Source organism: Dermacentor silvarum, chromosome 1, assembly GCF_013339745.2.
Source record: "Dermacentor silvarum isolate Dsil-2018 chromosome 1, BIME_Dsil_1.4, whole genome shotgun sequence".
Taxonomy (NCBI): domain Eukaryota; kingdom Metazoa; phylum Arthropoda; class Arachnida; order Ixodida; family Ixodidae; genus Dermacentor; species Dermacentor silvarum.
Window position 1 is genome coordinate 40,749,895 of NC_051154.1, and position 13,587 is coordinate 40,763,481.

At 42.5% G+C, this 13,587-nt stretch overlaps 1 protein-coding gene across 1 annotated transcript in view; it reads right to left on the reverse strand.

Annotated features, from left to right (window-relative positions):
* LOC119461384 (histone-lysine N-methyltransferase NSD2) overlaps nt 1-13,587 on the reverse strand; it is a 39,359-nt gene that overhangs the window by 518 nt on the left and 25,254 nt on the right. The window contains exon 3 of the mRNA XM_037722682.2: nt 5,229-6,368. Within this exon, the coding sequence (XP_037578610.1) occupies nt 5,229-6,368 (1,140 nt within the window). The remainder of the gene's footprint in view (nt 1-5,228; nt 6,369-13,587) is intronic.

The window sequence follows — 13,587 nt, forward strand, 5'->3', positions numbered from 1 at the left end:
GTCCCCATGTGTGCCTTGCTGCGCTCGCGTACACGAAACCTCATAAGGCTTGACTTTGCCCCAACCTCCTACTCGCCTCAACTAAACCTTGTTATTGAGGTTGTGGTTTGGTTCTCAAACTTATTTTGTAAGTTTGAGGTCGGGGACTGAATGTCTATGATCTTATTTGTTATGCATTTTTCGGGACTGTCCCAAAATTGAAGATGTTGGACAGAACCCCTCCTCCCAAAGTGTATTGTAATTAAATAGCTTATACGAGGGCATGCCGCCTAATCCACACCAGAAACTCAAAAAAGACTTCTCAGCGTTGGAACCGAAAACTAAATGAAAAACTAAATGTGTGCTTGCATTATCACAATGTTACGGTGCCAACGAGCTGGCCGCGTAGCTCGCCGTACTTTGAAGTGTCGAGCATGTTTGACATGTCGTAGCCTTTAAATAAGCATGCAACGGTCTCTGTAATGGCAGCCATAAAGTCCACACGATGCCCTTGGTCCCCACACCCGGGGATGCCTGCCGCAATGGCTTTTGCAGATTGCCTTTCGGCACCCTCTTTGCGCATCCCACTCACAGATAGTCAGTGTATCAATGTTGATGTGGCAATATGTCACATGCACATTTAGAATTCTTTTCCCCCCGCATGACGATGCATTCCACAACTTTAATATATATACTATATGGGGTGATAATTTAAGTATTGTCATTTTTAAAAATCGCCTCCTGCAGATATTTATTCAGAGAGGCGGGCAATATTTGCACAAGAAATCAATACACATTTTCAATGCATAAAAAAAATTCACTAATTAACTTCAATAATTACTTTACGGCACATATTGTAACTTAATAACTGTAGCCGGTGAGTTCATGAGGCATATCCACTTAGAATGAATTTCCAAAATGACACCAGTTTACAAATATGTGCCATCAAACTCGCCGTAAAAATGCACTGTTGTTCCACTTCCTTTTTTAACAAAACGTTTTTTTACGCATTGAAGCACACAAGTAACTGGATCGCCCATGCAGTTCGTCGCACACTTTGGTAAATAATATCTCAAAACTGGTGTCATCCTAGACATTCAAGCGGGTACGTCTAGCAAACTCGCTGGCTACGATTCGTAAATTGCAATATGTGCTGCAAAATAATTAAGTTAATTAGTCAATTATTGTTAATTAGTTGAATATGTGCTTCAATTTCTCATGATAATAATGCCCACTGCTTCGGATAATCCAGCTCACCAACACAAATTATGCAATCTGCCACAGGCGATTATTAAAACTTCTGTAACGTAAAAATGGATCACCCCGTTTTTTTTTTTTGTTTTTTTTTTTCCAGACTATAGTCTACACCAGGTGTGTAGTCTGCAGGGACCAATTTGGGCTTAAAAAATAATTTTTCTTAAATAGTCCACACCTTCTGTATAGTCGACAGAAACGAACTTCGACTGATAACTGGTTTTTTAGATTGTCTGCAACCAGTATACAGTGCATACATTATTCGGTGCCAGTATGCAGTATTCATACAATATTCTGTATACAGTATTTGGCGCCATCACAACTGTTCTTATGTTTTGCGCATATATGAAGGTGCGTATAAATGCGTTTGCACATTTTGCATCGAGGTCTCGCACGTCTGCTCACAAATCCAAGCATTGAAAAGCAAAGTATCTCGAGCAGCATTCGCTTGCATATTGCAAGCTGATAGTATGAGGTGTAAATACTTCTTGTATGCAACAATGATCATCGCAGAACTGATTTTGCTGTGATTTAGCGCAGGAAAAATATGCAGGGCACAGTCTGACCTCGTTTGCTTTAAGTATGCCTCGATCTTAGAAAATAAAAGTGTGTATGATCCACACCCACGAAATTATTATGTTTAAGCTTGTGTAGTCTGCGGTATAATTCAGAAAATATGGTATTACAGTTGAACCCGAATATATTGAATCTGAAGGGGTCACAAAAATTTTTTTTTTATATATTGAACTACCTATATAGGTAGTTCTATATAAAATAAAAATTTTATACAATAAATTTCAAGGGGATTTTACTACTGTTTGTCATACACAAAATTTGTTATGTGTGGGTTCGATATATCCAGGTTCGACTGTATGATACAATATGATACATTTTCATTGTGTAGGAATGGATGGCGCACATCACTACCAAGCGTGGCATTACCAAATGAAATTTATGAACATTTCCGTGTGCAAGCAGTCCGTTTTTGGAATGGATTTGGCAGGAGCGTTGTTTCGATTTTGGGATCTGGCTGCAGTTGGGCAGAAATGGGAGAGGGGGACAGTATTTGATCGGTATTTTACTAAGCATGTTCTGATGCCATTGACACAGGTGGCTCACGGCCATGATACAGCAAATCAAATACATTTGAAAATATGAAACTCATCTAGAAAGGTTGAGGTGAAACACACATACTGACATGCATTTCTGTTTTAACAACTTTAAAAAAACATTTTACTTTTATCAATGCTTTGTTCTTGCTTAAGTTATGCAGCAAGATCACATTTCTTGGTCCAAGTAATTTGGAATCTGCTTGCTTGGTTTATTCAGGAAAGATAAAATGAAAATGTGTACCTCGCCAAGTTGAAATTAGCTACTTCAGAGACATGGTTTGGTTTTAAAACCATTGGCATTCAAGTGTTTACGAAAGCTATGCCAAATGTTTCCTTGCATGATGTGGATCAAGAAAATGAGATCTTGATTCAAAATATGAGTGGACACAATGTAATGGTAAGCACAAAATCTTAATTTAAAGCCGTTAAAGTGAACATGCAGGTCACTGTTAATGCCATACAACATACTTTGTGCTTCTGTGATGACTTTCTCAGATTATTAAAAATAGAGGGTTCAAGAGAAAATTTGTAATTTGCTGATTAAGCTTCATAGCAGTGGCAGACAGAAGAATTTGCATAATAATTGCCTGTAACATTATTAATTTGAAGTTCCCTAACTTTTAATGACTTTAAGGGGCATGTTGTAGTTGCAGGATTGAAGTCTTCCATTACTTAGAATATGACCTTTTGCAATAAACTGTGCCTTGCATGAGTAGGTAATAAATACATTGCTGTTTCAGTTCATATGTTTCTACTTTGTGGAAAAAAAGGAAATGCAGTATAAAATATTAAAATGTAACAGCAAGGCATCTCTTGAGATTTTAAGTCCTTATGTCTCAAAACTGCAATGAACGATTTCTTGTAAAAGGTTATGCTTTGAGTACCGGCTAACTTCAATTCTGCAATTACAACATCCCACCATAGTCATTAAATAAGAGGTTAGTTAAAGTTTATGAATTTTTATGTCTCCCATAGCTATGAAACTTGGTCAGCAAAAATTATTTTACCTTTAATTCCCTATTTTTATTACCTTAGACAGTCGTCGCAAAAACACATATACGTGTGCTCACACAACACACGAGGCAGTAAGTTTATCCCAAGGTGAAATTACATGGACACTGGCTAAAGATGACACACAAGTGGAAAGTGTAATCAACAGAACTATTAGACTTTTAGGATGCTGTGTTATCTTTCTCTTCCACTTTTATGAATGCTTCTGCAATCTGCTAACCACACTGAGGAAGACAAGCATACTGCTTCCATGTGACATGTATAGTGCACAAATAGCCAGCTGTAATGCAAACAACTTGGGGATTTGTGTGAAACCCAGAGCCAACAAAACCACCTCAAGAAATTTTGATGCAAGCATCACATTAGCCCTTGGATCCAATGTGGGAGAAGGTAAGCAAGGAATCTTGCTTCCGGGCACTGGACAAGGCAACGGACGAGAGCAGCTGCTGCTGGGAGGGTAGCTCACCTCCTCGCACCATCTTCTCAAATTTTCATTTGCTTCTATCTCTCTTATGACTAAAACCTTTTCGAAAATTCTTGCTGTGCTCTGTGGATGGCACTTTGCAACTTTCAGCGAATCACTAAATTTCCAACAAGCCCAGATGAGGGAGCTCTTTAACATGCATATAACTTGCATATCATAACAGCTTGGTTTGTAGAACATAGATAAGCAAGACATTGGCATTTCTTATAATGTTGCACTGAAGCTCCCATCACCACACTGGCAAAAAACTACATCTCATTAAGTGACTTAAGGTAAACTCTATGAGCAACCCAACACCTTTTTGTAGCATCCAACAATGTATCTGAAGTGTTATGTAATTTCACAAATTTTTACCAGAACCTACAGTTCCGTGCGTGCATGAACACTTCACTCAAAGTGCAGCTAAAAGGGGCACCAAGGAGAGAAAGGAAGTCAGTTTGTTTGGCAGCTTAATCTTGTGAAATAATAGTTGTGCGACAGTAACTGAGATCTCGTGCAGGCCTGAAAAAAAAAAAAAAAAAAAAAAAGCCAGTAAATTTAATTGTGAAAACACTGCTGCCATTTTCTACTGTGACGACACATTCTGATGACACACACAAGGTGAGGACACAGCTGCTGCTGTTTCTTCCTTCTTGGAGCTGTTTCTTCCTTCTGTAATGGTGCCAGTGGCTAAGAGCAACACCACGCGTATACCGAGAGCTGTGGTGCAGTTGGTAGCTTTCATTTTTCTTTGTTTTTGCTTGAAAATGGTGACATTATAGATAGCAAAGGTGACATCCCATCCATTCTTGGACTTCAATCACAATTTCCTCCACTAATGAAAACTGCAGAGAGAATTCCAGGAGGGTTACCTACCAATTTATCCTTTCTTTTTCTCTCTTTAAGGCTGCTCCAGTTTTATAAACCGAAGTTGTAATTACAACATATGCACCTAACAAGCACAACTGAGTTTGGTGTAAGAGTTGCAGCAATTTTTTTGCTAAAAACGGCTGCCTGAAGGATCCAAATTCTCTGACACTGCCAGTCAACTTCGTATTCTATAAGTCAACAACTCATTTCTACTTGGCAGACAAGATTTTTAGAGTTGCTTAAGCCTTTCACCACCTACCAGTTACCAATGTGTTTTCACTTTTAGCACAATGACAGTACTACTGTTTAAATGCGCGGTCTACACATTACCAACTGAGAAACAGTGCAGTAATCAGACTCAAAAGCACAAGCATCACTGTTTGGCAAGGCACAATATCACAAGCAATGTATCTCTTTTATGGCATAGTAAAATACTGAAAATGTGAACAAGGTGAGCTCATCTGTAGAGCATGCATAAGCATGCCACGCACACCCCTTCAAAGAACACTACAACAAGACAAGGTTAAGAGGCCACTAACCTGCATCAATATCACGGATGGCAAAGATGCCAACTCTAGTATCGCCATTGACAGTCCACTTCTGGGTCTCGCAGTTGGGCTCGCACGAATGGTTTATGAAGCGTGACAGGTTGCCTCTTGGTCCCGCGTCAATGATGCGATCCTTCTCCAAGGTCAAAAAGTAGAAGTTCTGGTTGTTTTCCATGTGTAGCTCTGCCAGCCGTCGCTGACACTCCTCTTCATTGATGAGTTCTCCAACATACTCCATGACAAAGTCTCCTGCTGCCAGTGCCTGGCTCGTTTGCAGGCCCCATCCACGGCCCAGTGTCCGCACCAAAGAGGTCTCAGCATACGCTCGCTTCTGAAAACGCTGATTTTCGCAATCAGTCCCTGCAGGGCACAGGTCGCGAGAGCATTCATACAAAAGAAGCCGATTTAGGCAATTGGCACGGCAGGGGTCCTGAGGGGTGCACAGGCAGATGGACCTCATACGTACAGCAACAGAAGGTGTGGCTGCTACTGGACACACAACCCGGTTGGCACGAATCATGCGGAAAGGTGCTGGCTTTTCACATTGTTCACGAGCCTTGCGCTGCTGCTCCCAAGCCAGTGTTGCCTCTTCAAGGGCTGCCTCAAAAAGGCGTGCCACACTCTTGCTGCTTGCAGTCAGGCTGCCACTGTCACCTTCCTCAAAAAGGAAAACCCGGCGCCGATTGGTCCAATAGTAATCATGTGAGCCATAGAAGCGCACGGCAAAGTCTCCAACTGGCTCATGCTTAAGGGCCTGAATATTTGCTGGTACATCGGCTGGTGCGCACACTTGGGCTGGCCACCAGCGGTAACAGCCTAACTTGACCCAAAGGATGTCACCGTATTTTGGGTGCTTCCAGTCAAGGCAGTCGGGGCAAAGAAAGGCTTCTTCCGGTGCTGCTTCCAGGTCAAGACAGGTCTCATGGAAGGCAGCTGGACAGCCCTCACAACACAACAACTTCCCACCCTTGGAGCACAGCATGCACCAGTTAACATTGATAGTAGAGCTTGTGTTCTCTGGTCTATGTCGTGGACACACCACGGTATTTTTGGAGCCCAGGATGCTTGAGCCAGCGGGCAGGCATCCAGGGTGGAAGGTTGATGGACAGTGCACACAGCGTAACAGCCGGCCTGCAAAGAAGGAATTCCAAGAGATGTTAGCTATGTGTGTGTGTGTGTGTGTGTGTGTGTGTGTGTGTGTGTGTGTGTGTGTGTGTGTGTGTGTGTGTGTGTGTGTGCGGGGGGGGGGGGGGGCGAGCACAGTAACACACTTTGGCACTAAGCAACTGATTAGTTTTAATTACTCGCACAACATCATGTTCTCTTCTTGGCTACCCACGGTTCATTCTACAAACAGGAGTGTCCTAGGGTTGAAGCTCTGCCACCTTTTGCAGTAAACTGTTTATTACCTTAAGTTGTTTCTTATCTGTGGCCACTAAAAGCTAGCTAATTTTTAGATGAATCATTAACACTACAGCAGCTCGACATAGCTCGTCGCTGATTGTTTAATAGCACAGACAATACAGAGATTAAAGGGATAACCATTAGCATAGTGCTTTATCTGCACTCTTCACTTATTTGGATAGTCACGAATTACCAACAAGCCCAGCTTGACATATGCTTTTCTATTTGTCTATTAGTACCACCTTTCACAAAATGATGGCTTTGCCAAGGTCAGGTAAGAACTACAAGGGTCCTTTTCTCATAAGAAGACAAAGCTAGATTCATAAGATATATAATTACATAAAGTTTAACTCTTGCAAATGCTATGACAAGTTATAGTGCCTCAAATTAGTTTTAAATGCATCAGGTTTTTCATATATAAACACATTTAAGTACATGTGGTGTTTTCGTGCTACCTGTGCCAATAACACAACTTGGAATTGAATGCAGTTCCACCAGCAAGAAGTCATGACCAATGGCTGCAGCAGGTGAACTTTCATAGCAGAACACAAGGTTCATAGACAATCTTTGAATGCAAGCTTTAGCAATTAGTAGCTGTGGCGATTTAAAACATGAAGCAGATGTGGAAAACGTAAATTACCACCAACTTTGTGATGAGGCTAGCCCACAAGAAACATCTTTAAATAATGTATTTGCATTAAGTGTTGAATATTTCCGTGGGTGATGTGGAAAGAGTAGAAAAAAGGTGTCAACTAAGTTTAGGTTTCAACAATTTGCAAGAAAAATAACATTGTGATAAATTAAACAACAGTCAAATCCCTTTATAAAAATGCATTTGGGACCTCAAAAATCATTCCTTACACAGGTCACTTCGCTGTAAACATTGCGCACCGTACAGCTCGCAATAGAGCAGACTGATCATTTTCAGCAAACGACCTTTCTTTAGCATAAATTCAAGAAATAAATGAAAAGAGCTGCCAATTTTCTCCTGCACAGTTTCTGCAATGAAAAGCAGATTTTCTGGCATCAAGGTTTATGGCACACCGCACAGTAAAACCCAGGAGCGATGTAAAGTACAGTGGCACATTGTCGAATGCTACTATTGTCAGTATTGGTTTCCATGACTATAGTTTCCACAGCTCGCTGCTAAAGAGCAAGAGCGTGAAGAACAGTATGGCTAGACTGTCCACAACTGTTTACCCTAACCCCCTGCTGGCCAATGTTCAGCTGTTAGCTGTCTGCAAGGCAGTTACGGTCTTGGCCAGCAGAACCCTCTCCTTTTTGTTGTCACAAATACATATAAAACAGTTTCCTCTCCTTTGCTCGCGGCAGGTGCGTCGTGACGGTCGGGTATGCGACCCTAAAGACCGGGACAGGAGGAGACAAACACAGGGGTCTTGCTCTGGGCATTTTTGATTGTAGTAGATGCATGAAAGTGCTTACCTTTTGCATGTTGTTCCCTCATGCTACTTTTACTACAAAATAGACACTAATCGAAGCAAGTGACCACCAATGCGTTTCACAGTGAGAAGGAACCGGTCGTGCTATTGTACAGTATGTTGCATTCCATTCAAGACTACTACACGTAGCAACAAAACGACGATGGCGCGCCAAGGCAGCACTCATCGCTCACGAAACGTAAGGGGTGGGGTGGGGGCGACACTTTTCTTGACCAAAGCAGATCCCCCATCACCTCAGCTGTGCTGAATCGGCAAAGAGCATTTTTTCCCAGTCACGAGTGGCGTCGCCAAGTGGTGGAATCTGAACTACTTTCAAGATGGCTGCCATGGTACCAGGCCCAATTGCACATTTTTGTTATACACTGGAACTTGTAAAACATTGTCCAAGGAGCATTTTATTGGAATAATTTTTCATATCGGTTCATTAATGGATTAACTGTCCTGCTACCAAGCCACCATGAGGCGAGCGCAACTGCCAATGGAGGCACACTCTTTTTGCCTTGACTAGCACCCGCAAGCGGTGTTACTCCCCTGCATTCTCCCATATCAGAGCCGAAGGACCACGTCATGTTCGCGCGTTGAGCCCAGACACCTTTTTTTTCTTGCCTCTTGCTCTTTTGCGGTGCATTCACAGCGGTGGCGTTACACCTTCCGCATTGGATGATTAACCAACGTCACATGTCATGGCGAGTGAAATAACTAGCACTGCATTTTACATAGGCACATTTGTGCGTGTGACCTTGATTCTGGCTGGGAGTGGAGCTTCCTTGAGAGAGAGGACACGTGGCATTTGGTTTGAAATTTCAGCTGTTCTCACAGTGCGCAACACTGTATTACTTTGCAGACATGATTATCAGCAGGTGATGTATACGCTGCACTTATCTGTTAAAAATGGCCAAACATCGTGAGGTGCCCTTTAACCAGAGGGGAGTGGAAGTGTACTAAAGATACTGCAGAGTCCAGGGGCCGTATTTTGAAATACTATCGCCTTGGCCACGCCTCCGCCAATGGCGTGCGCCGATTGGCTGTTTTAGCAAAACCAGAAAATAAATAGTCACCTAGTAGTTCCGGTCTACATCAATTTGACGTCATGGTGTCGTTGGGTGCTCTCGACATATATTGAATAAACAAACACGTCTGTCGTACTGCGGCCGATACACTCGAAAACAGCACACCCGAGCAGGTCTGCGCTCGCATGGTGCATGCTGATGTCACGGGTAAGCAGCTGGTTGATTTATTGAACGTGACTATCGCCGAGGCGATAGTATCGCCGAAGTGGATCGTTTCAGAATACGGCCCCTGATCATCATCGTCCAGACCTTCTCATGCTGCCTTTCTTGCGCTATCAACTAGCAGCTCAGCAATGGCTACAGAGGGTAGTGGTGGTGCGACTATGTGCATTTGTTATAAACCAACAAATCAGCTGTAAGGAACTCCGAAATTCCTTCGTTATACAGGTAAATTTGCCATAGTTGTCTTGCTGTAAAGGCATTCACAATACATGTGAAAGATAGGAATTCAGCCAGGACATGAGGAATCCTTTATTTCGTTGTAGAGGTGTTCCACTGTATACTTAAAAGTGCAACAGAAGTAGAAAATAACATTTAAATCAAGTACCGCATCAAACACCTGACAAATGACACAAAAAGGCAAGAGGTAGCAGCTGCACTTTTGCCAAAGTTGGTATGAGTGCCAAGTACAGCACTCCCATATTACTTTCACTTTTAATTCATTCTTTCTACCTAACAGTGGCTCTCAAAATTCAATAACATTCTGGAGTATTACATGCCAAAATCACAATCTCGTTATGAAGCATTTCGTAGTGGAGGTCTCTGGAATAATTTGTACCACCTGAGAATCTTTAACATGCACCCAATGCACGGCACATGGGCATTTCTGCATTTCGCCCCCATTGAAATGCGGCCGCTGCATTCATAATTTCATCCTGCGACCTCGTTCATAGCAGCACAACACCATAGCCGCTAAGCCACTGTAGCACAACACCATAGCCGCTAAGCCACCGTGGCTGTTATTTGCAGCTACAGCTTGTAGACCATCTGTGCGGCTTCTGTGCAAACATTTTGGTGATGTTTGTTATCTTCAGGGTAAATTTAGTTAGCAGAGAGTGGAAAAACTTAATCAAGATCATTTCAATCAACTTCTTCTGATGATTGGGACCTGAATACTTGACTTCATGCTGTCGCAGAACTTAAGCACAGTTTTTGCTGAGGTCACACACCAAAAATTGCGATCTTGCATTAATGGACAAATGAGACTTACCAAACGCAAAATACAACTAGCATTCTTGAGTTTTTAGGATGAGGTATACAGTCGAGGATGTTCCCACTACACGTTGAACCGCGGCCACAGTAATCTTGCGACTGTCGGGTACAATGCACAGAACGAGAAAGCCGACTGCTTCAATTGCTTTTAGCACGCAGCACAGCTGTATGAAGCTCTTTACCAATTCAGTTCTTTGTACAAAAGTAAGTTACTGAAATTCTAAAGTGAGCTAACAAATTTATTAGGACAGGCTTTTCTGTACTTTTCTTTGATACACCCATAGTCAACTTCACAGATGAAAGTGCCTTTCTTGCTTTACGTACAGCAGCTGCTACTTCATCCAGGCAAACAGGTTTTGTCACATTTTGGCACACTTAGATGTGCACACGCTACCTTTGAACCTTTCCTACATGCTGAAAACTGTTCCCTGACGCTTTGATAGCACCTCTAGAGAGAACGCGGTCAGCCCAGAAATGTGTGAAATGCAAGGTGGCCATGCGAGGAGGTTGAACGGCATGCAACTAGAGCACTTCCTGTGCTCGTGCCCCACACACTCTGCGCAGCGCTTAATGCTGACGTCCTCACTCCAGTGCCTGTGTCTGCCTATTCTGTGGACTTGTTTTTCCCCAGGAGTCACCACAGCCTAGTCTTCAGGGCTCTCCTACAGTTCCTTGAGGAAACTGGACCGTCGTGCTTGCTCTAGGGGCCCGCCTTGTATTCTGCCCGCGGGATGGTGCTGCCAACGGCCATTCATTCTATTCTCTTTTCTTCCCCCATATAAGCACCGAGGCGTGCTCCCTGCAGGGAAGCAGAAATGATGCCGCTTTCCTGCATGCAATCTCTCTCTCTGGAGAGCGACTTACACAGACTTCCAGGCATGTAAAACAGCAGACACACAAGTGCAGCAGCATTTTTTGCCTTAAAGGGACTGACAAGCGATTTTCAAGGATCCCGTTTTTTATGGTGCAACGAAAAGCTCATCCTCGGCAGTGTTTACACCTGCAGCAGTTACTTACAAAAGCACGTGGATATTTTGTAAGCAGAAATTTTCGATCTGAGCAGCCTCTAAAAAAAAGAAATAGTCCCTCCTCCAGCAACGCTGAGAAGTGAGAGCAATGCCGATAGCCCACCTCGTAAATTGTGAAAGCCGCACATCGTTCTGCTTTCACAGGAGTGAGTGCAACTGTGGTTAACCACCTATATTTTGAACTTTTCAACCACTTTTGAAAATAAAAAGCTGGTACAATAAGTTTGCATTGTTGTACAGACCTTTCCTATATTTGTACTACATTTTCCCCCAAATACACGCCTACGTAATGGCTGGCTGGCCCCTGGCATCATTATTCTGTCGATAGATGCGCCAAGCCAACTTACCGAAAACGCAGGCGAAGGCAGCACCACTTTTCTACTCACTACAAACTAAGGCTTACCTGCACATTGTAAGTTAGAAAAAACTTATAATAGAAAAAAGTGTACTGCATTTCAATACTAATAAAAAGATCAGGAACCGCATACGCTAGTAGAAGGCCACGTGATAGGTCACTTATACACCTTCATGTTTTTGCCACACGGGGCGCCAAAGGTCATTTTTCGACTTTTAGTGGAGAATAAAAAATATATACATCCACATTTATTGAGAAAAACGGGGCTCATTTTAGCCAATACAATAAGCAATCTTTCCATCAGCAGGGTTATCTCAATTCATGTTCTGAGCAGTTGTCTGTCCCTTTAACTGTGCCTTTCCTGGTAGGTATCTTGCATTGTACGGCCTGTCAGGCTGCCCAGTTTGCACAGTGCACCACATTCTGGATGGGCCTAGGATGTAACGGAATAGGTTGTAATGTTTCTTCCTCGGAGTACGATAAATCAACTGAGTACACCGATTTGAATAGGGTGCAGTTCACGCAGAACACTGCAGAAGATAACCGAAGTTTGAAATTGGGAATATACGTATCAAGCTTTAGTAGACAATGCACCGTATTCACTGTCATGGACACTGAAGCTATCTATGAAGTGAAGCACTTTTTCTCAATCCCGCACTTTGTGAGTAGCTGCTGCATATTTCGCTTCGATTCCCAGTGCTCCAGCTCCAGGATTGGCTGCCATCGCCATACACAATTTCTCACCTTACATGGACAAATTGCACCATCTGGTAATACTTTGCAGAAGCCCAAGTGAAGCTAGATAAACTTCAAAATTCTCTGCATAACATTGATTCCCACAGTGCATGGCATAATATAATTTTGTCCTTGTGCATCTAGTAGCTACAGTTTGAAATGAAAATGTACTATATGAAACAGATTTCACTGAATGCAGCACTGGTTTAGCACGGTAGCATATGGATGTCTTCCAAATAATTTTTCATTGGCTTTCTTACTTTTCTTGAAACATTGGTGATGCACATGTGCAGTTCATGTACTTGTGTATTTACACACATTTAGTATCTTTGCATTGCAACTGGCATGCCAACTTTTTGTCCATACATCATTGATAATAGGCACGATGATGTATCCAATGCACATTCCACTTTCGCTGTTCCAATCTACAGTATTTTATATCTCTGTCCTGGCATTTTATAAATATCTAGGATGGAAGAACTGATCAAAAATCACCAGCCTCTTCCTTTTCTTCAGCACATTTCTGAAGTAGGCAATGACACTGTCATTCAACAAATTAGCCCCTTTATTTGCCTTTTCCCGAGTCTCCAGTCTTTATTCCAGACATGCCTACATAAATACATGGCTGAGGAGAAGGCAAAAAAAGCCACTCAGTCGTGGCTTGACAAAGCTCCCTTCCCCCCCGTATAAATCAGTACTGCGGTATGCACGAAAACAGAAATAGCACAGGCTAATGAAGTAGCATAAAAGACTCAAAACTGGAAAAACATGGTGCAGAATAAAATGGACAATACTACAAATACATTATATCTCCGGATACATTCAAAGTAAGTAGCGGTCACAAAAAAGAATTAAAGGAAAGTTCGCGTATCGAGGTGTGAGAAAAGCCAAACTTGTTGAGCAGAGACGGCAATGTATAGCTTAGGGTTTGAAAACCGTAGTTAGTACGTGGGTGAGGCACAGACCAATACTGGTGGTGCCTTGTAAGGTAGTAAAGAATGGTGTGGAGGTTAGCGACTTCACAAAGAACAAAATGCCGTGTTCAATCTGTGATTTGTAGAGCTGTAAAAGACGATGCTGGTACAT